The sequence below is a fragment of the Pholis gunnellus genome, assembly GCF_910591455.1.
Source record: "Pholis gunnellus genome assembly, chromosome: 24".
Taxonomy (NCBI): domain Eukaryota; kingdom Metazoa; phylum Chordata; class Actinopteri; order Perciformes; family Pholidae; genus Pholis; species Pholis gunnellus.
Window position 1 is genome coordinate 6,505,790 of NC_136551.1, and position 23,366 is coordinate 6,529,155.

General features: G+C 43.0%; 2 protein-coding genes across 2 annotated transcripts; both read left to right on the forward strand.

The window, feature by feature from the left end:
• Positions 1-6,358: 6,358 nt before the first annotated feature.
• ddx4 (DEAD (Asp-Glu-Ala-Asp) box polypeptide 4) lies at positions 6,359-12,068 on the forward strand (the record flags this gene model as incomplete). The annotated part of the gene is made up of 14 exons (XM_079185623.1): positions 6,359-6,380; positions 6,597-6,632; positions 6,724-6,756; positions 6,847-6,891; positions 6,962-7,104; positions 7,394-7,546; positions 9,303-9,457; positions 9,990-10,119; positions 10,199-10,365; positions 10,444-10,589; positions 11,221-11,320; positions 11,391-11,661; positions 11,792-11,899; positions 11,991-12,068. The coding sequence occupies 14 exons, from the start codon at positions 6,359-6,361 to the stop codon at positions 12,066-12,068; spliced, it is 1,587 nt and encodes a 528-aa protein (XP_079041749.1).
• A 3,987-nt stretch (positions 12,069-16,055) lies between these two features.
• Positions 16,056-23,252, forward strand: ccdc14 (coiled-coil domain containing 14). Its single transcript, XM_079186033.1, has 11 exons — positions 16,056-16,171; positions 16,752-16,807; positions 16,895-16,976; positions 17,773-17,845; positions 18,060-18,146; positions 19,449-20,489; positions 20,733-20,865; positions 21,869-21,954; positions 22,036-22,179; positions 22,345-22,447; positions 22,669-23,252. The coding sequence occupies exons 1-11, from the start codon at positions 16,148-16,150 to the stop codon at positions 23,072-23,074; spliced, it is 2,235 nt and encodes a 744-aa protein (XP_079042159.1). The 5' UTR covers positions 16,056-16,147; the 3' UTR covers positions 23,075-23,252.
• The last annotated feature ends 114 nt before the right edge of the window (positions 23,253-23,366 follow it).

Sequence of the window (23,366 nt, forward strand, 5' to 3'; positions counted from 1 at the left end):
CACCACCAATTAAATGTTTTAAAAACTGTAAAGAGGAAAACGTTACAGAAACCCTCCACTGAGCAGGCCTTATGACCCTTAGGATTTGTTTTTTACCCATTTTAGTAAAAGTTAAACTTCTAGTGTGTCTACATTTTGTCCAGTTAAAACAAATGCACAATGGAAGAAAGAGGGCAGTAACAACCTGTTGGAAAAATTCTGCTCGACACTAAGTGTTTAATCAATAATCAGGAGATGTATTCTTGCAAGAGGAGAGTCACAGCACATAGAGTTATGCGTCTCGTAGCTTGCTCAGCGCTCTGTCACTAAGTCCCTGTATTTTATACAGTGTGACAAACAACTTTCACACATGGTATAGTGAAGGTTTGGACCAGTTTGAACCATCTTCTTGGTTGATTCATATGTAATAGTGTGGTTGTGTGGGTGCCTACCCAGGTGTGCACCTCTTTGAAGCAAATGTGAGATCTGTCTTCAAAAACATCTGTGATTAACAAGGTCATATGGAATTGAAGGCTAAATGCAAACAGATGCACAGTCATGGAAAAGTACAAGCATTATTCATATATCCTTCTGTATTTTTCCAACACAACCCTCTCCCCATCACCTGAGAGATTCATTCTTTTACCAAAATGAATTGATTCCAAAAATCAAATCGTCTTTTTAGCGGATGCAATTTACAAAAAAGAAAACTAAACCTCTGACCAGAGTTTATTATTATTCATATGAATTCATCTTTAGCTGTATTTTGAAAAATAATCCAGCTGGGCGGGAAAGCAGCGGAAGTGGCAACCCTAGTTATCAGTTCCGTGTGCACACTTTGACCACGACCCTTAATGAAGCAGCCACCTGACTGAGCGGAGACACGCCACTAGGGAGATATTTATCATATTCCACTTGAGAAGCATTTGATAAGGTAAGGCTATGCAAGTTTGCTAGAATTTATAGTTTTTCTACATATCAGAATGGATATTTTGACAACATTTATTCTATTTTGTTATCCACGCGGAGCTACCTGACTTAGCTAGCGCCACACCCGGCCTGCTTTTCGAACAGGTGTTCGAACAGGTGTCGACATTCATATGTGGCCTTCACCTTCATACCTAATGTCCGGTTATGCTATATTTATGTCTATTAGGTGCAAATAATGGTTGTATGTGGGTGTTAGGCTTCGTCCCGCTCTTTATCGATATTAACCAAACGTATCTAAAGATAATGTTGTACTCTTAAGCTAGCAGAGGAAAGGGTGACGTTAGCAGTGACATTAGCTTAGTTGCTAACGTTGGTCAGAATGGGTAGGCTAACGTTTACAAACTGAAGTACAACCTGGCGGGTAGAACGGTTGATAATTGTCCCAGCTTGTTTGCCCACAGTATATATATGGGGTGTTTGAGCTTAGCATTAGGCTAGCTAGTCTATTAGTGGCGTTAAGATGAGCACGAGGTCGGTGCGTCATATATCACGTGCTGGACCAACAGCGTGCTGCGCTAAAATCTTAAGAAAGGCTGATTTTACTGCTGGGAAATGAAATGAAGTAATTTCGACAAACACACTCTTAAGAAAGGATATAATATAAGTTACATTAATATACGTGTAATTTGTTTGTACATTTGTACTAATGTATTGTTGTATAATTCAGGTAAACCAAGCTAGTACCACCATAGTAGTATTTCTCGTTAGGCTAAAGCAGGGGTGCCCAATACGTCGATCGCGGAGGCAGTGCCGGTAGATCGCATGCCATTCTTTTCTAACAGCACATTGAACCGCGCGAGCTACTGCAAAACTCCGCGAGCTAATTAGTCGCCCTCCTGCAAGCACCGCTCTCCCGCAAGCACCCACCCCCGCTAACAACCGGCAACTATGATGCTGATGTGTGTGTGTATGTATGTATATATATATATATATATATATATATATATATATATATATATATATATATATATATATATATATATATATATATATATATACACATCATTTTTAATGTAGGTAGATCATTTTGACTTGGTCATTTTAAAAGTAGCTCGCAAACCGAAAAAGTGTGGGCACCCCTGGTCTAAAGCAAGTGCAATAACGTTACAGTTCTAGTATCTGAATGTCGACTATGTGTTTGCATTTTTTAGGTGAACAAAAATGGACGAGTGGGTAGAAGCGGTAAGTCGTTTGCTTATGTCCAGCTTTGCTACTGCCAAGGAGCCAGATGGTCAACGTCTGATTTGAATATACTCATCTTTACAGGAAACTAGTACCACTGCAGCAACTAGTCACACCTCCAGTGAAGGTATGTTTACTGCTCTGTAGCTAATTATTCAGCAGTAATTATTTGCCAATGGATTTTGAGCTTTTACATCCACTTTCAACATGTGAAATTACCTTTCCTTAAGCTTCTGTTGAAATCACCTTGCAACTGCAAACAATGGGTTCAGGCAACTAGAATACTTTGCTACCTATTTAAGTTAAGATGATGTATTATTTGGACATGTTCACCTTTAGGCACACAAGGAGGCTCCTGGAACACTGATGGTGGCGAGTTTGGAAGGGGTAAGTATGGAAAGTTGAACAATGACCATCTCTGCCATTGACAACATTGATTAAAAATGTTCTTCTGTTCCTCTCCAGGTCGTGGTGGAAGAGGCAGACAAGGAGGATTTAAAAGAGGTACCCATGCATCTCACATTATTTAACAAGTAGAACAAATATAATGTATAAATCAAAAGAATTGTTTGCCTTCATAACCAGTGATATTTTACTTTTTGCGGACTAAAATAATTGAATAACTGAAAATGATCAATAGGAGAAAATTTGAGAAACTCTGGTAGTAGCATCATGAGCAATACACTCTGATCCAAGTCTAAATACATCAGTAAGCCCAAAGTTTGCAGAAGTCTACCATGGCATTTAGTCCTCTTAAAGGGCCAGTGTGTAGCATTTTGGGGAATCTTATCAGAACTGGAATATAAATATTCCATACTATTTTTTTTCATTTGTTTTTCATCACCTGAAACTAAGAATAGCATAGAATGAGGCCTTCATATCGACACAGGTAGCTGGTCCTCTTCGCGAAGTCCTCCATGTTTCTACAGTTGCCCAGAATGTGTGATAACTTGACCCGTTGAGTGCAAAACTGTCACTGCCAGCTGCCCAAAGGATGAGCTCCGAGCGAGGCATAGGGCGTTACATCGGTTTGCACTCTGCGGCTCACATAACTGCAGTCTTGGAAAGGGGTGAGCAGAGGAGTATTCCCTTGATTTGTGTCTGCAACCACACCACTAGATGGCACCAAATACACTCCGTCTCTTTGATGGTGTACTGCTGCATACTGGACTGATACACTCTAGAAGCAGTGTTGCTGCTTCCAGCCAAAACCAGTGTTTGTATAGTTTGGATTAGAGTATAAACTGATGCTTGGATGGGATGAAATTGAGCTCTATGGGCATCATAGAATGTTTTGATCTAATTTTGGTGCTTTTTGTTTTGTAGGTGGGAATGGGAAGCAATGTGCAGCATTATGCTAATTAGTGTCAGCAGTTGCTCAGTCCTCGGTGCTACTGACCCTCCAATTTGTTCTTTATAGATGGAGACAGCTGGAACAATGGAGCAGCAGGCAGAGGTGAGACATAAGACGCATGTATTCTTCTACTTTGGATTAGACTGTTTGAGTGGAAGTCCATAAAGTGTGAAGAACAAAAACTTGGTAGTTGGGAGTAAATGTTGAAATACTTTAAGCAGAGGTCTTCAACGGGGTCCGCGGAGGTACTTTTTCCAAACATGTATCTGTCCATTATTTTAATAGTTCAGTATTGTATGCAAGATAACAGGTATGTTTATGCATGGCAGTGGCACTAATAGGCCATCATTCATTTTCGTTAAAAATAAAAACGTCAATTTGAATAGCTTGCATGCATGATTATCATGCACTTCACAGACAATGTTGATATTGGTATCAGCTGACAAGGTATGTTTATAAATGGCAGTGGCACGGCCAGCCTACTCACTGTACTTTGCACATGTTTAAAATAAAAACATGAATATATGAACCTGTGTATTTGAAAAGCTTAGTATTGAATGCACAATAAAGAGGTATGTTTATACATGGTACTAGTCCCAGTTTAATATAAAACACAATATATATATATAGTCGGGGATCCCTGCTCCATCTCTCTATCTCTATCCTTGGCTTGAAAAACATTGAAGACCCCTGACTTAAAGGATAGTGTGCAAGGTTATGTTTTAATACTGTCTTTACTGTAGAGTAGGGATGTACGATTTATCGGTTGTTGATATAGTTGGATATGTTCCAACAGTTTTGACAAGATGTTTTTTCTCCTTCTCGGCTCTCTATTCATGCATGTTTGTGCGAGGGGGGGGGGGGGCTGAGCCACACACACAGCAGAGAGCATGAAACACAAGTAGTAATCGACTGCTCATTATATAAAAGTACAACAAAATTCTCTTGAGAAAGCACCTGTTCAACCATCAGAATATAAATTAAAAAAAATCTAAAGTTACTACAAACAAGTTTACAATTGTATGTACTCTATGGATGGTGGGGGCTTATTGGTGTTGAATTATAAAAACAAACATGTCAGTCTAAAAATATATTGTCCTCTTCACATATTTCTAGTAATATCAGTCGGCTTAAACCAGGGGTCGGCAACCCGCAGCTCCGGAGCCGCATGCGGCTCTTCAGCCCCTCTGTTGCGGCTCCCTGAGGCTACATCCACTACTACTGGAGTGGAGTTTGGAGTTTTAAAACGAAAATGATCTCCGTGCACACAGCGTTTCAGCATCGTATTCAAGATGATCTCCAGCCAGACTAACACGCAGGAAAACTAATATCACGTGACTATACACGTACACTGGGCACGAAGGTGCCGGTGTAAACGGGAAGTAGATTGGTTGCTTAGTTAAAATAATACGACAGAGTAATACAGGAGTCTTTAATAATGAAAGGTCGTGCTTGATACTTTGCTCGGCTGGTGACTGAAGTCTCTGTCGTTCTGGAGAGCAATCAATGTTTTGTTCCTTTACAGTTTATTTGTGTGGACTTCAAAATAGTTGTGCAGAACAAAATAAGCGTTAATAAGGAAAGTCCTGTTTTGTGTCCGTCCTCCTCAAAGCCGCTAACCGTGACTTCAGACGGCGCTCCGTAGGGCTGATAACACCACTGGACACGCCGTCAACAATAAAAAATGTTTTAATAGTTTGTCAACTAAAGCGTGCACCACATTTTACGCCTTTCACTGCAGGTGGCCAATCATATATTATTTGCAGACCTCCGCCCGTGGTAAACTATTGTAAGCTATTGTGTTGAGCATGTTAAGAGCTTTCTAGGAAGCAGTGTTCCTGTGTATGTGTTTGGGGCTTTTATTGTGGAGGATGAGACGGAAAAAGAAAGACGTTCTGGTGAAGTGTGGGAAAAGTGAATAAAGTTGCTGCCATCTTGGTGCAGATTATTTTTTTTATTATCATGAAGTATTGGCGCAACATTAACCCTCGGTAAACTATCAATGGATAAATGCCAAAAAAGAAAAGTCACGGCGGAAAATGAAGAGTTTAATTCTGCGCGGACATATTTATTTGCTTTCACTGCCAATGATGCTGGTTTACCTGTATGCTTGAAATGTGGTGAGAAATTAGCAAACAACAAAAAATGTAATGTTTAATGTCACTTCCGGAACAAGCACACAGCATTTGATGAAAAGTATCACACTGGAGATGAGCGAAAAAGAGCGATTTCTCAACTGCTGGAGCAAACTGAGCAAGTTTTTTTTCTCCTCTTCATAAGAGTTTGATATTGTTATAACGGGTAAAATGTCAAGAAGTGTCTTTAATCTTGTTCTATAATTTCACAAATACAACAAACTATAGTTTTTGTACATATAATATAACTATATACAAAACTTTATAAGCTGTGATATCAAATAGCTCCAGACAAATTAAATTTTGTGCAAAATGGCTCTTTGGCTTGTAAAGGTTGCCGACCTCTGGCTTAAACCGATAATTAGCCCTTAAACTCCAAATCGGTGCTTCTCTACTTGAAGGGATACTTTCCTGCTTTACGTATTGAACTCAAATCCCCTGTAGGCTTCAGAGATGGCTCTAACACTTTTCTTGGAAGCAGTCAGCTTGCCATTGAAAAGGTTTCCAACAGTTTCACGAAGGGAAAGTATCAAAAACATTTAAGAAACTTACACGACGACAAACATTACAAGCATCATCCCGGATTAAACCTTCTGAACAATATGAAGAGTATTAGCTGATTATTTTGGTGTCAGTTGGGAGATTTCTTTTATTCAATTGAAAGCTTAAAACTCTGTTTATGAAATGTGTCCTAAAAGCATGTTTATTCTTTGGCGGGATGGATCACAATGACTTCAATGGTAATGTTGTCTTATGTTTGTTACTGAGACCACTGGAATCCAGTGTAGTCTGAGTGAAACTCTATTAAAGACATTTCGGCTGACTACATGAACTGCCTTAGTGTGTGTGTGTGTGTGTGTGTGTGTGTGTGTGTGTGTGTTCATTCTAAGTGCAGGGCAGCTTTTGCATGAAGTTAGTTTTCTGAAATGTATTGCTAATTCAGTAATGTGTTAAAGGTGATGACCATGGTGCCAGAGGAGGCTTTGGAGGAGGTAACTGAGCAATCACCTACCTTTGGACATTTACCAACATGAAACCATGATTTAAGGGTTAATAATCCCAGTGTGTCTTCTATCTGTGCAGGCTACCGGGGGAAAGATGAGGAGATCTTTGCTGGTGATTGTAATGTTTTTATGATTAATAGATGTTAGCCTTTTAGTTGGGATCTGAAACATTTCACTAATGTGACTTCTGTATCTCATACAGGGGAAGCTAAAGGTCCAAAAAAGACGGATGAAGCCGATGGTGAAAGTAAGTGAACTGGTAAATCTATTCATCAGTCCTGCAGTATGATTAAGCTTTTACCACTTGTGACCCTCAGGACCCAGGGTTACATACGTTCCCCCAACCCCTACTGAAGACGAAGACTCTATTTTTGCCCACTATGAGAAAGGCATCAACTTTGACAAGTATGATGACATATTGGTGGAGGTCAGCGGACCCAACGCACCGCAGGCTGTCATGGTAAGAATTGCTGCAGTAACTAGTTATTTCATGAATGAGTTGCTGCTTCATAAGATAAAATAATTGATTAAAGATGCTTCTGTAAGTGGTTCTCAAACGGATGATGGCAACTTACAATTTATTGACTTGATGATTAATCAACCAATTTCATCATTAAAATAATTCTGGCCCCGGTGTGAGGGTACAAATCTGTATGCCGTAACTAGGATGTAACTCAAACAACCTAATGGCAACAAATATGAACTGTCCCTTGAAGCTTTGTATAAGTTATGGATGGTTCTTCCTTCAGACCTTTGATGAGGCAGCATTGTGCGAGTCCCTGAGGAAAAACGTCAGCAAGTCTGGTTATGTGAAGCCGACCCCCGTGCAGAAGCACGGCATCCCAATCATCTCCGCTGGCAGAGACCTCATGGCCTGTGCCCAGACTGGATCTGGTAAAACTGTGAGTTGAGAGGGGTGGATGTTATAAAAGGTATAGAGAGCACACCGTGCTGTACGGTAGAGCCTGGACCAGGGGTCACCAACCTTTTTGAAACGGAGAGCTACTTCAAGGGTACTGAGTAGGACGAAGGGCTACTTGTTTGATACAAACTTCCTGAATAACAAAGTTGCTCAGATCACCTTTTATAATAATAATGTATGTGAAGAGACTGTCTGATCACATGCTAATTATTTTTCACAATGATTGTGTATTTTGTTCAAAATCACACCGGTTATATATTTGTACAAATTATCACTTCTAACATTTTTTAGGAAATTATTAACTGTCATATCTTCACATCATGTCTCGTTTGTACTAGCCACGACTTTTGTAAAAAAAAAATAACAAATCAAGAACTCTGTCCCATGTTTATACAATTTATTAGTAATGTAGGATCCGGCCAACCCAAAGACGACGATTGTAACCAATTAAATGTAGTTTGGTGTCAAAAAGAAAAAGTACTCGTGAGCTGGAAGTTTAGCGAGTAGAGGAGCAGTGATAGTAGTCGTGCGCTCAAACCATGGTTTTCTCCTCGCAGGCTGCAAATTGTGCTCGCTCGAGCAGAGATATTCTGTGCAGAGTGATGTGAAAGCACTCGTCAAAGTAATATACGCTGTTTAATTTACACGTGCGGGACCTCTACACACGTGCGTTGATCTTATTTGTGCGCTCAAATTTTTACAGTGATTTGCCTTCATACTAGTGCTGTTTTCGAACATGCCTTGCGGGCGACTCACGTGGTCCCTGCGGGCGACTCACGTGGTCCCTGCGGGCATCGTGTTTGCTACCTCTGGCCTAGACAATAGTGGTGCAACGGCTCAGAAAACTCATGGATCAGATCAAATTTCAGATCAGCACTAAAGTTAAAGAAGGAGCCAATGTAACTTTTAGAGATCCCTGATTATTTTTTTTTTGCCACCGATGGTAATTGTGGATCATTGATGATCCATACTGTTCGATTAAAGCAGCTGCTCTACCAGGCTCCAGAATATATTTCTTTGTCCCCACATCATTTCAACCACTTATGTCTGTAAACCATCAATAATTCCAAATGTTATCCTTTTACTTTACTTATAGTGTTTTTTTTTTTCTTCATTAAAAACACAATTCAAATGATAAGGGGAAAAAAAGATTGTATTTTTATTGAAACAAATCTAGTCGTTATTAGTTTTAATGATGTATTATAATGTGCTTAGAGCTTGTGTTAGGAAGTTAAACAGCTCATAATTCATCTCATATATATATATATATATATATATATATATATATATATATATATATATATATATATATATTTTCATGTGAAAACGTCTCCTTCAAACTACTGGATTTATTCAAGTTTATCACCAAAACTACATTTTACTGATTACATGAATGTAATTGGTTGTTCAATGTAACATTATCAGAGATCAGCAACTAGAAAAGCATAAATGCAGATGTCCTGATTTCATAATTTACTGAATATTAGCAGACAACGATGGTCAGTAAAACTTTATTTCATGGTTAACGTTAAACTGTGTAATTAATCCGCAGTTCACGTGCGTGCCGAACGGTGAGGGTTGATCAACTGGTCCGATAAACCACTACTAGGCATGCACGGGTCCATCGGCTGCTGATACAAATATAGATACTATCATTTATTTCCTATTCATTTGACTTGAGTGTTTTCTGAAATCTTTATTGTAAATAGAGTATGAATGTATCTTCCCTCCTCCAGGCTGCATTCCTGCTCCCTATCCTGCAGCAGCTAATGGCAGACGGAGTGGCAGCCAGTTCCTTCAGTGAGCAGCAGGAGCCTGAAGCCATCATTGTGGCCCCAACCAGGGAGCTCATCAACCAGATTTACCTGGAGGCCAGGAAGTTTGCCTTTGGGTATGTTAAGACTGGCTTTGACAAATAGTGTTTTCCCATGAGTTGAAGGTATAATGTGCAACAATTGTGATGCAAACATAATCCCTTTCAATCATTGCATTACACCCCCCCTGCCAATAAGCAGGGGGTACAGCCTGTTCTCAGTCCCAGGTCAGGCTCACAGTATGCGTCACTCTTTAGCGTATGCGTGATACAAAGCGGTGGAGAGAGGGTTGTTCCATCGCTGTGCTATTGTGTCTGTCTGCTGTGTGCTGCTATATGCTGTGTCACAGAGCAGACAGGCCTCGGCCTCTTTCATTCAACATCCGGCACCTTCCACCAGGTTTGAGGAGGTGTGGATGTGTTATTTGTGCTTTAGAACGTAACTGCTGTGAAACAATCAGAAGATGCATTGTATTTTTGATTCACTGATTCATTTTACAGTTTTATAAGGAATATTTCCATTCCATCTATAAATTAAAAACCAACCCCCTAATATACATCTTTCTGCACATACTGCTGGCTTCTAATCAGAGACCTCTGACTGTTGTAGGACGTGTGTGCGTCCAGTAGTGGTCTACGGTGGAGTCAGCACTAGTCACCAAATAAGAGACCTCTTCAGGGGGTGCAATGTGCTGTGTGGAACACCAGGGAGACTGTTGGATGTGATTGGAAGAGGAAAGGTAAATGCTTTCAGTATTTTCAGTCATACAGTCATTAGTTGAAAGCTTTCACTGTAACTGGATGGTGTTTGTGCTCCAGGTTGGGTTGACTAAGCTGCGGTACTTGGTCATGGATGAGGCTGACCGGATGTTGGATATGGGTTTTGAGCCCGACATGCGCCGCTTGGTGGGCTCCCCTGGACTGCCATCCAAAGAGAACCGTCAGACTCTGATGTTCAGTGCCACCTACCCTGAGGACATCCAAAGGTCTGCACCTTCATCAGCCACATCTTGTACTGTAGAAGTAAGCTTGGCATGTATCAATAGGGTAGTGTGTTTTTGCAGGTTGGCGGCTGACTTCCTCAAGACTGACTATTTGTTCTTGGCTGTGGGTGTGGTGGGCGGAGCCTGCAGCGATGTGGAGCAGATGTTTATCCAAGTCAACAAGTTCTCCAAGAGGGAGCATCTCGTTGAAATTCTCAAGACCACAGGTAGCCTACAGTCTCTTGTAGCTATTTTACCAGCCTCCAAATATTAGCAAGGACAACAATGTATCTATGAATATTTAGAATCCAATCAGCTAAAACTAGGCTAGGATAACTTGCAGCAGATCCATATATCCAGTTAAAAGTCTAAACTCTATAAAGGTGCCATTGCTACATAGCATTATGTAGCTTTTAACCACAGAGCACTCTGCAGCTCTTTTAGGACCGAATATGTAACATGAGCTGGTGTTTGACTTACAGTCTTCATTTAGATGTTTTTGCAAGGCTTCAAACCGCCATTCTCTCTACTGACCATCAGGGGGCGACTCCTCTGGTTGTAGAGAATGTCTGAGAAAATGATTCTACTTCTCTCTTGATTTATTACCTCAGTAAACATGAGTTTATGGTCTCAATCTCTAGTTTCAAGTCTTCAATACAGCATGATGTTCATTTTGTAAATTATGGTCCATTTAGAGTCAAACGGACCATAAAGCAGAGTATACTTTAGGGCGGGGCTACGCGGCGATTGACAGGTCTCTACCAGAGACAAACCCAGGGCTTACAACCCACAGTCCACAAACAATGGGTGACATCACGACGACTGCGTCCACTTCTTATCAGTCTATGGTTTTTGCAGGAACGGAGCGCACCATGGTCTTTGTGCAGACCAAGAGACAAGCGGATTTCATTGCTGCTTTCCTGTGCCAGGAGAAGGTTCCGACTACCAGCATTCATGGGTAAGTGATGTGTCAGTAATGACTAATCTGTACGTCTGAATGCGGTTAGAACTGTGTTGTTGTCTCACAGTGACCGTGAGCAGCGGGAGCGAGAGCGGGCTCTGGCAGATTTCCGCTTTGGCAAATGTCCAGTCCTGGTGGCAACCTCTGTAGCTGCCCGCGGTCTGGATATTCCAGATGTACAGCATGTGGTGAACTTTGACCTCCCCAACAACGTTGATGAATACGTCCACCGCATTGGGAGAACTGGCCGCTGCGGAAACATTGGGAGGGCGGTGTCTTTCTATGACCCCGAAGCTGATTGCCAGTTGGCCCGCTCCCTCGTCACAGTCCTGTCAAAGGTAAGAGCCATCAGCTTTATCACACACATGGGTGTTGGGCCTTTTATTAGTTATTAACATTGCAGAAAGTACTCAAAGCACAGTGAGAGTTGGCCTTCATGGTGTCATGTGTGTTGACTGGGATGGACAGGCCCAGCAGGAAGTGCCCTCGTGGTTAGAGGAGTCTGCGCTCAGCAGCAGTGGACCTGCAGGCTTCAACCCCCCCAGGAAGGGCTTTGCCTCGACAGACTCCAGGAAGGTAACTGCATTGTTTTTATTCATCTGAAATGTTGGTGATGTCAGTGTAGCTGTCTGTCCACACTGTCCTCTGTCCCATCACGTGTCCTCAGGGAGGATCTTTCCAAGAGAAAGATGTGAGGAGCCAGCCGGCTGCTCAGCCTGCAGAGGAGGAAGAAGAATGGGAGTAGAGCAAACGTTAATGCAACACAAAGCATTGACTTGAGTTATTTTTCTTATATGGTGTTCAGCTTGTTGTAGTTTTAGCAAAGAATTTTTGTTTGAAGTTTAAAAGTTTAAAATTGTGAAAAGTCAAAAGGTGTCCCAATTACAATTGTGTTTTCAAGGATAAAGATAACAAATAAATACATATTTGTTCAAAGCAAAGCCTACTTTTATTGTCACGTGTGTTAAATTTAAGGCAGTCCAGTAGTTCTTATATTTCCAAAAGTATTTAATCCTTTGAAGTGAGTTCTCCCTGAAAGACCCAAAGTCCACTTTAGAAATGGAGAAGTGTAAATGTGACTAATGAACATGGAGTGCTGATTGTAGAAAATTTGGGATTAAGAGCAGTCTGAATTGATTCCAGTGAAGTCATACAAAAATCAGTAGGCTACAGATTATATGGAAGTAATATAGGTGTCTATAGCTAGTGTAAGAATGGAAGTCAAAATATGAGCTAAATGAAAGATGCCTTCATCACTGTTTGAAAAGTCGGTCAGTGGGAACAGATTGTCCACCAATTACTCCAGACTGTTCAGCTTTTCTAACCAGCTCACCACAGGAAGACCAGAGTACCGGCTCCCACAGACTGACCTGAGATCTGCTTCACTCTGAAAGACTCCTATGTCGTATGAGACTAGTCCAGTACCGATCCACCCACTTCTCCTTTCCCTGGGAGAGAGGAGGTGGTAGTCCACCACCTTGAGCTTCAGGTGTCGGTAGCAGCTCGTGGTGAAGCTCTCCTATCAGTCCTCGCGATCCCTTCCCTTTCCGTTCTTACGGCTTGCTTACGAAAATTACGTCACAAAACATGGCCGTGTTTGCTATACCAGCATGCACAAAATCCTCATTTTTTGCAAAGAAAGCATTGATTTTCTTTTATTCCTGACGGATTTTTCACAAAAGTAGCCCAAACACACACTGTCCAAAGTTGCCATGACCGCTGCAAATCGGATCTTGCAGCATTTTAACGGTCGAAAGATACAATACAGACCCGATTTTACTAGTAAATGTGCTAGCGGATGCTACCATGGAGCTAGCGGCTGCAGAAAACGCTGGTACTTATAGAACAGAGTATTTTTCTAATAAAAGCAGTCAACCAACGTGGTCATCATTTTTCGTTTCTTATGTGCAGCTCTTTTCTGATGCTTCATTATGGTGTGTCTAAAAATGACATTGGCGATCATAATGACGCCGGTTTTCAACACTGCACTATGTTGGCATCCTTCACGGCCTTCCTACAGCAGGCTCTACGCTCTGCCTGAGGTTCACAGCCATCTAGACTTCACCGTCAACCTACGTCCCACAATGCACTGCGTTCTAACTCAAGTAGCAGACGTGCTGGAATGGATCACATGCTCCGAGGAACTGGACTGACTCTTATTTACACAGAATATGTGTACATTATACTGTGATTTATTATATCATATAACTAACAAATAATTGTAATGCAATGATTCAACAATTCAATGAACTGCATTTTCCAAATTTTCTTGTGATCTTTTTAAATATGAACTGTCCAAGAAAGCCGTCTATCCACAGCTGGAATAACCTGTAAAAACAGACACAAGAGACATGTCTGTTCCTATTGGATACAGGTGCACAAAGAAAAGATTACACCTGCAATTGAAGTTATATTGTTGCCCATAGACCCAGAAAACAACCAGTGTTCCTAGGCTGGAATATCACCACCAATTAAATGTTTTAAAAACTGTAAAGAGGAAAACGTTACAGAAACCCTCCACTGAGCAGGCCTTATAACCCTTAGGATTTGTTTTTTTACCCATTTTAGTAAAAGTTAAACTTCTAGTGTCTCTACATTTTGTCCAGTTAAAACAAATGCACAATGGAAGAAAGAGGGCAGTAACAACCTGTTGGAAAAATTCTACTCGACACCAAGTGTTTAATCAATAATCAGGAGATGTATTCTTGCAAGAGGAACAGAGTCACAGCACATAGTTATGCGTCACGTAGCTTGCTCAGCGCTCTGTCACTAAGTCCCTGTATTTTATACAGTGTGACAAACAACTTTCACACATGGTATAGTGAAGGTTTGGACCAGTTTGAACCATCTTCTTGGTTGAGTCATATGTAATAGTGTGGTTGTGTGGGTGCCTGCCCAGGTGTGCACCTCTTTGAAGCAAATGTGAGATCTGTCTTCAAAAACATCTGTGATTAACAAGGTCATATGGAATTGAAGGCTAAATGCAAACAGGTGCACAGTCATGGAAAAGTACAAGCATTATTCATATATCATTCTGTATTTTTCCAACACAAGCCTCTCCCCATCACCTGAGAGATTCATTCTTTTACCAAAATGAATTGATTCCAAAAATCAAATCGTCTTTTTAGCGGATGCAATTTACAAAAAAGAAAACTAAACCTCTGATGAAGATTGCCCTGTATTTGTCTCCATCCATCTTCCCATCAACTCTGACCAACTTCCCTGTCCCTGCTGAAGAGAAGCACCCCCAGAGCATCATGCTACCGCCACCATGTTTGACAGTGGGGATGGTGTGTTCAGGGTGATGTGCAGTGTTAGGTCTCCGCCACACATAACGTTTTGCATTTAGGCCAAAAAGTTCAATTTTGGTTTCATCTGACCAGAGCACCTTCTTCCACATGTTTGCTGTGTCCCCCACATGGTTTCTGGCAAACTGCAAATGGGACTTCTTATGGTTTTCTTTTAACAATGGCTTTCTTTTTGCCACTCTTCCATAAAGGCCAGATTTGTGGAGTGCACGCCCAATAGTTGTCCTGTGGACAGATTCCCCCACCTGAGCTGTGGGTCTCTGCAGTTCGTCCAGAGTCACCATGACATTACAACATTACAGGAAGTACTCAAAGCACAGTGAGAGTTGGCCTTCATGGTGTCATGTGTGTTGACTGGGATGGACAGGCCCAGCAGGAAGTGCCCTCGTGGTTAGAGGAGTCTGCGCTCAGCAGCAGTGGACCTGCAGGCTTCAACCCCCCCAGGAAGGGCGTTGCCTCGACAGACTCCAGGAAGGTAACTGCATTGTTTTTATTCCTCTGAAATGTTGGTGATGTCAGTGTAGCTGTCTGTCCTCACACTGTCCTCTGTCCCATCACGTGTCCTCAGGGAGGATCTTTCCAAGAGAAAGATGTGAGGAGCCAGCCGGCTGCTCAGCCTGCAGAGGAGGAAGAAGAAGAAGAAGAATGGGAGTAGAGCAAACGTTAACGCAACACAAAGCATTGACTTGAGTTATTTTTCTTATATGGTGTTCAGCTTGTTGTAGTTTTAGCAAAGAATTTTTGTTTGAAGTTTAAAAGTTTCAAATTGTGAAAAGTAGGGAGGATCTTTCCAAGAGATGCTGCTGTGTCTGAGGAGTGTGTTTGTGATGTTTGAGTACACACTGACATTTCACAGTCACTCATATGAAACACATTGAGGTCTTTCAACTGTTTCTGAGAAGCCCCGTTTTGCTGCTGACAGTTCTAAGTACTATACCCATGAGCCCTTGCCATAGGGACAGGAAGCTAGTGAGTGGAACGAAGTACTCCTTTACTCAATAGGCTACTATATACTTGAGTACAAATAAAAGGTGTACTTCTAGGCCTACTTTACTTGAGTATTCCCATTATATACGAATTTATATTTTTACTCCACACATGTCTGATATAACTGTTCATATCCTTCCAAGTACAGTACAGTTCTGTGTTTAAATGCAGCGCAGCATAGAGCTGTTCCTTTGTGTGCTACACAGACTCTTTAACCAGGACTTATATTTAGAATGGACTATTTTACTCTTATCGGCTACTTAAATGAACGAGTATGCTGGTTGTTTTCCCGCCTCTGTCGTCGCCACAACAACGGTTAGTGCTCATAACATAACATTGTGTTTTTCCGGGTCATGAAGTCCCGCCCATCGCTTTCATAGTCATTTGATTGGTCAGCTTTCTGTTGTCCGTTTCAAACCACCGGAAGCTGCAGAAATGAGACGTAGCCGCACGTGAAGGAAATCGTCGTAAATATATTGGATGCAGAAATCTGTTTGACAGCACAGAGAAAAAGCTGCGGTAGTTCAGCATGAAAGGAACCGCCAAAAGCAAGGTAAGACATTGGTCTCCGGGTCCCAGACTCTGGGTTAGACCAAAGTCTCTAAGTAAGACCGCCTCAAGTCAAGCACCCACAACCTAAAGCTAACTAGCTGTGTGTCCACGACTCTGGCTCTGTAACGTTAGCTTGACTGTGATTGCTCCTGTCTGCGAGGATACATCTACATGGGATACCTGGAGACATGGGTTACGTCACCGTGACGTCGCTTTGATGGAGTCCCAGTTTTACTGCGAGCTCTCGCTTTATTGATGGTGCTGCTTAGTAAAGAGCAGGGCTGTAGTTTAGTGCTTCAACTATGAAACATGCTGAAGTTTATGTTATTAACATTTAAATAATGATTCAAAAGATGAGTAGGGGTTACAAGAAATACAAGCGATGTATATAAACAAGAGAATATGTCCATGGAGCCTTTCTTAGAAATGAATAATGATCCACATCAGCAGTATAATATGCAAGTTAGACACTGCACAAGGGTTTCTGAAGTACTCCTGCCCCAGCTCCAGGGTCTGCTAGAGACCAGTACTGGCAGGTAGACTGGGTGGAGGAGTGTTGACATGCTGCCTGTGACCTGCAGGTGGTGACATCAGGGAGGCTGACAGGAGGAGTCAAAGGACAGCGGTCCAGGAGACGGTGAGTCCACTGGCCTTTACTCCCCTTACTACTGTATACTCTGCACCGCCCCATTCTCACACTGGGCTCCTCTACCTGTGGTGATAGAGGGACTCCAGATCCAGGACCAGCAGCCTGCCCCGGACCAGCCTACTCTCTGTACTCCACATCCACAGACTCTGAAGAGCAGGTAATGATGATGATGAGTCATGATGAAGAACCAAAGATGACATTTCAACTCCAGATGGGAGATGATGTCATCTGTATGATGTCATCTGAAGAGGTCCGCCCCAATATAACATGTATTATATTCCATAATATAGCTGCACACTTCCATGACTTCCATTCACTCAAAACACACACACATGGGTTGCCTAAGCACAATTATGATTATGAAATACATAATGAAGTACAGTACATGAATAAGACAAACGCAAACAAAATACAATATCTATATTGTAAACACAAATCTCATCAGGTTTATTTGTCCTACTCAGTACAGCGGGTAGTGAAATGCTTTAATGCCGAGCTCAGCGAGGAACAAAGAGGTCACAGGAGCTGACACAGGAGGTCAAACTGAAAGCTAGCGCACCTGAGGCGCCCCGAGTCCTCAGTGACTGATCGGTGCGGTAGGTCACAGTGTCTCTGTAAACTGTGATGGATGTGTACACTGAAAGTCATCAGCATCATGTTAATCTCTATAAACGCATTCTGGAAGCAACGGGACCACATTTAGGTATCGGCAGCATTCTGGTTTTATTGGTTTAAAATGAGCGTTAAACTGGATCACCTCCGGTCTCTCATCTCTAGTTGCTAATCGGACCGTAAACAACGAGCAGCTCACAGAACAGGAAGTCTCGGCCCAGATGTCTGCTGGTTCCACCACAACACCAGGGATGTGTTGAGAGGCTCCTCGTGGTCCTCAGAGGTTGGCGTCCTGTATTGTCATGTAGACTCCACGTGATGTAAGTGTTGTGTCCCCTCAGGTCTCTTCTCTCCATAAAGGTCTGGACCGGTGTGCTGCCTTGCTCACTGACATCCTTCAGGCAGAAAAGGCAGGTCAGATGACTTTCCTAAACACATGTAATCATACATGCCTTTTGGTACTGTGATCAAGTTCTAAAGACTTTTCACCAATAGGAACATCAGATTTTTTCAGGATTAGTAAATGAAAAGCTCATATTGCACACCTGGAAAAAGTAGCTGGTTTCAGGATGATAGCTATGTCTATTTTTGTGTGTGTGTGTCCGTGTCCGTGTCCGTCCCCTGCCAGGCCTTCCCAGAGCAGTGAAGGGTGGAGCAGCTAAATCGACACCATGTAGCTCACTCTGGAAGAAAACCACCAGGAACACAAAGACAGGTGTGTTTATGTTATCATATAGTTTTGCTGCTAAACTGTTGCAGCAGTGAAGTCTTTTTAACAGCAGGGACTGTGTCTCTACAACAAACGAATACAACACATATTTAGTTCAAATACAAGTTCATTTGAGTCCAGAAAACCCAGTAACAGTGAATTACTAAGATGTGGGTGGCTGTGGCTCAGGGTGTAGCGCGGTCGCCCACTAACGGGTGTGTCAAAGTGTCAAGATACTGTGAATAGAATCCTAATCTAACCTGGAGCTCTGTAACAGGATGTGATGATCAATGGTGTTGATTGTAGCACTAAGGTCTAACAAGACCAGTACAGAGACAAGTCCTTTGTCTGATGCTATTAGAAAGTCATTTCACCAGTGCTGTCTCTGTGCTATGATCACTCTGAATTGTGACTGAAAGTCCTCCAATAAACTATACTAATATGTAGAAAGTCACACAACTGAGAGAGGAAGGGTGGGTTAGAGATCGGTCTATAGTTAGCCAACACCTCTGGATCAAGAGGGGGCTTCTTGTGTGCTAAGTTCTTGTTCACTTTTCTAGAGGAGCAATAGAAAGCATCCTGACTGGAACCATCACAAACTAGGATGGGGTGTGTATGGCTCAGTGATGCTGGTGAGAAGAGCTAAAGGATACTAAAAGACTAAACCCGCCCAGACAACCTGCTCACCTGCTGCTATCTGTAAGAGATGCAGCAGTATCAGCTGATGAACCAGCACACTTCAGAACAGCTTCTCTCCTCTGGCTGTGACACTCCTGAACTCATCCTCCACATAAAATAGAGTGTTGCTTTTTAGGGACGGACTAAAGTTAGCATATTCTTTACATTGAGACATGATATTGAATTAAATACAGATGGAATTGCTTTTTTATATTTAGCTAGTGTAGAAACTTTTGACAAGTACTAAAGCTATCATTATGGATAATAATGGATAATAGTAATAAAGTCACCTACAATAATGATTTTATCTGTTTTAAAGACTTGATAAGAACTCTGACCTGGGGCCCGGTACACTATAACAAACAGAACTGGTTGTAGTGTTTTCCAGGTTGGGTGTGAAAGACTAAGAACCAGGCTTTCAAATTAGTTATAATTTAGTTTATGTTTAGGGTTAAATAATAGGCTTGAGTCAAAGATGGCTGCTACTCCACCTCCTCTGTGCCTCGAGAAATGTGAGTATTAATATGACTCTGTGGAGCGGACGCTGTCTCATCTTACAGGAAGTTACTGCTCAAATGTCTCAGTCCTCTTTTCCACCTTCTGTTGATAGCTGTTCCCTTCATCCTCCAGACCAGAGGGGGCGGCAGCCTGGACCAGGTTCCATAACTCGCCGTCCTGCTGTGAAGACCTCCATCCAGCCACCTGAGAAACAGACCTCCATCCATCCACCTGAGAAACAGACCTCCATCCATCCACCTCAGATCTCCACTCATCCAACTGAGAAACAGACCTCCATCCATCCACCTGAGAAACAGACCTCCATCCATCCACCTCAGATCTCCACTCATCCAACTGAGAAACAGACCTCTATCCATCCACCCCAGACCTCCATCCATCCACCTGAGAAACAGACCTCCACCCATCCACCCCAGACCTCCATCCATCCACCTGAGAAACAGATCTCCACCCATCCGCCTCAGACCTCCATCCATCCACCTGAGAAACAGACCTCCACCCATCCGCCTCAGACCTCCATCCATCCGCCTGAGAAACAGACCTCCACCCATCCACCCCAGGCCTCCATCCATCCACCTGAGAAACAGACCTCCACCCATCCGCCCCAGATCTCCATCCATCCGCCTGAGAAACAGACCTCCTTCCATCCGCCTGAGAAACAGACCTCCACCCATCCACCCCAGACCTCCATCTTTCCTGGCCGTCCCCAGACCTCCATCCATCCACCTGAGAAACAGATCTCCCCCCATCCGCCTCAGACCTCCATCCATCCGCCTGAGAAACAGACCTCCACCCATCCACCCCAGACCTCCATCTTTCCTGGCCGTCCCCAGACCTCCATCCATCCACCTGAGAAACAGATCTCCCCCCATCCGCCTCAGACCTCCATCTTTCCTGGCCAACCCCAGACCTCCATCTCAATCTCATGCTGTGAGGCAGAGTGTGATAGGGAAGAGGAGGAGTTTGTTCCTGTGAGAGACATCGATGTCCAAAGCTCAGCTGTCAGACCGACGTGGACCATGAAGATGTCCAACATGCAGCTAGAGCTTGGACAGGTTGATAAAGTCCCTCAGGACTGCAGTGCAGAGACAGACAGGAAAGTGAAGACGGTTCAGTATCTGCTTGGAGAACTCAAGGCTCTGATCGCTGGACAAGGTAACCTGTCAGTCCACAATATATGGACACAGTCATTTGTCAGGTGTCCTCTTCAGGATATCGCACATTCTATACAGAGTAGTCCATTCTCTCATGTTACCATGGCAGTAGTGAACCCTGGGGTGGACAGCTATAGACAAAGTGTGAAGTGATTTAAACTGCAGCCGGAATGGAAACATCTGCTTTTTGTTTTCATGCGGTTTTGAAGTGTCTGTTTTTCTCCGTTTGATTGTGTGTGCGCAGGCAGTGTAGCAGAGAGGCTGCTCAGTCATCTGGAGCAGACGGTGTCTTCACCACTGATGGATGCTGGTATTTCAAACATCCGGGCTGAACCACAACAACCATCCCTTCACATGCAGAACACTCAGCTCCGCAGGTACCTGAACAGAGACCCTCACCAGCTGACGTCTGTGTACATCCACACCAGTGGGCTACAATGAAAACAAACTCAAGTCCATTGTATTTCTAGCCCAAAATCAGAAATCAAGCGGCTTCACAATCCGTACAGCAGACGACCCCCCCTGTCCTGAGACCCCATTCCGTTTAGGAAAAACTCCCACAAACCCGTTAACAGGGAAAATGGAGGAGGTGTCAGGAAGAGGGATCAGAAGTAATAGAATCACCAACATAGTTACAGTATAGTATTTGGACTGTGACTCAATTTTTCTAATTTTGCCTCTTTACACAACCCCAATGGATTATAAACTAATCAGTCAACATGTGGTTGAAATGTAGACTTTCAGCTTTAATTCAATGGATAAAACAAAAATATCACATTAACCGTTTAGGAATTACAGCCATTTCTACACAGTCATCTCCATTTTCAGAGGCACAAAAGTAATTGGACAAACTAACATAATTGTGAATATAATCATTACTTTAATACTTTGAGGAAAATCCTTTGCGGTCAATGACTGCCTGAAGACTGTCACCATAAACATCACTAAATGCTGAGTTTCCTCCTTTGAGATGCTTTGCCAGACCTTTTACTGCAGCCTCCTTCAGCTGCTGCTGTTTGTGGGTCTTTCTGCCTTCAGTTTTATCTTCAGAAAGTGAAAAGAATGCTCACCTGGGTTGAGATCAGGTGACTGACTTGGCCATTGAAGAATATTCCATTCCTTTGCCATAAGAAGCTCTTGTGTTGTGTTCACAGTATGTTTTAGGTCAAAATCCATCTGCATTGTGAGGCGCCATCCAATCAGTTTTGTAGTATTAGGCTTAATCTGAGCAGATATTTTAGCAGTCCAAATACTTATGGCCCTGACTGTATATACACATATGTGTGTGTGTGTGTGTGTGTGTGTGTGTCCGTGTGTCCGTGTGTGTGTCCGTGTGTCCGTCCGTGTGTGTGTGTGTGTGTGTGTCCGTGTGTGTCCCAGGCGTGTGAGGACTCTGAACCAGCAGTTGAAGCAGAGGGTGACAGCAGAGTCTCATCAGAACCTGGAGATGCTCTGTAACCCAGAAGGTACAGTCCTGTTGTTCTCACTGAAGTCCTCCGTCAGGACTAAAGGGATGGGACTAGTTTGAGTCCTGTGTGTCTCCACAGTGTGGACGCTGCAGGAGGAGCTCGGCACTGCTCAGTCACGGCTGCAGGACCTCCAGGAGGACCTCGCAGGACTACGGAATGCCCTAGAGGACACACAGAGCCGGCTGACAGACAGAGAGGCAGAGAATGCTCTCCTCCAAACAGGTTCACATCTACTGTGTAGACGCATCATTCAGTCTCACTCACAGAGATCAGTCCGGCTCTGAGCCAGCTGTAGACCAATCACACGTCTCATTGTATCATTCTATACTGTTTATAATGTAGATATGTTAGTGAAGACAGATGGTGTGTGTGTGTGTGTGTGTGTAGACTTGGAGGCCACCAGAAGCAGGTTGCTGGACAGTGAGCGAGAGAAGAGTGAGATGGCTTCACTTGCCCAGCAAAGACTGGAAGACATAGAAAACCTGAACGGGTAGGTGTCTGTGTGTGTTTGTCTCTGTACGTCTGTCTTCGTGTCTCTATACGTCTGTCTGTGTACGTCTGTGTCTCTGTGCGTCTGTGTCTCTCCAGAGGAGAGTGCTGAAGTTTTGAGTAGAGCAGAAACTAAGTAATAATAAGTTGTGAAGGAACTCCTTGTGAATGTAGCACATCATTGTGAGAGTCACCTTGACTTCTCCTCTCTGTCTGCTTCAGGATTCTTCAGTGTGAACAACATTGTAACCAACACCAGCACAGACCAGATCCAGCAGAGCCCCCCACAGACCACATCAGCCAGTTCCTGATGTCTCTGGGTCAGCCTGTGTGTGTGTCCGCAGAGAGAGAAGGAAAGACACTGAGAGACACATCACCACATCCTGCTGTTGGACCTCAGAGAGGGGACAAGGACCCATCCCATGGTTCAGATGGAGTCCAGTCCTGTGTGGAGGAGCGCAGCCGTCTGTCCCGCTGTGACGTGGAGTCGCTGTGTTCTGATTGGAGCACCAGGTCGGGGTCCAGCTTTGACACCAGAGACGAGGTCGCTTTCAGAGACGGCCTGGCCGCTCTGGATGCGAGCATAGCCAGTCTGCAGAAGACCATGCAGCAGGAACTGGGGAGCTGATGTTTTTAACAAATATGTTGTCATATGTTTCATGATCTTAAGTCATCTTTCACATGTCAAGTGAAGTATTTTGTAATGTTTTAGTTTTTTTCTTGGTCTCGATGGAGACAGTGGACAGGGTTTAGTATCCTCAGTGTCCCTCAGTGGAGACACAGCTGCTCGTCCAACATGTCTTCATGAGCTGAATAATCTGTCACTGTTGTCTGTTTTGTCTTTCCAACAATAAATATTGTAAATGGAATAACACTTCATCTTACAAGTTCTTTTGTTTTGTATAATGTCCTCGAAATAC

What these genes read in the sequence shown, in the direction of transcription:
- ccdc14 (XM_079186033.1), top strand. Translation starts at nt 16,148, where the DNA reads ATGAAAGGAACCGCCAAAAGCAAG. An exon ending in CCTTCAGGCAGAAAAGGCAG is followed by an intron (nt 17,846 to 18,059) that starts GTCAGATGACTT and finishes GTCCCCTGCCAG; the next exon opens with GCCTTCCCAGAGCAGTGAAG. An exon ending in CACCAGGAACACAAAGACAG is followed by an intron (nt 18,147 to 19,448) that starts GTGTGTTTATGT and finishes TTCATCCTCCAG; the next exon opens with ACCAGAGGGGGCGGCAGCCT.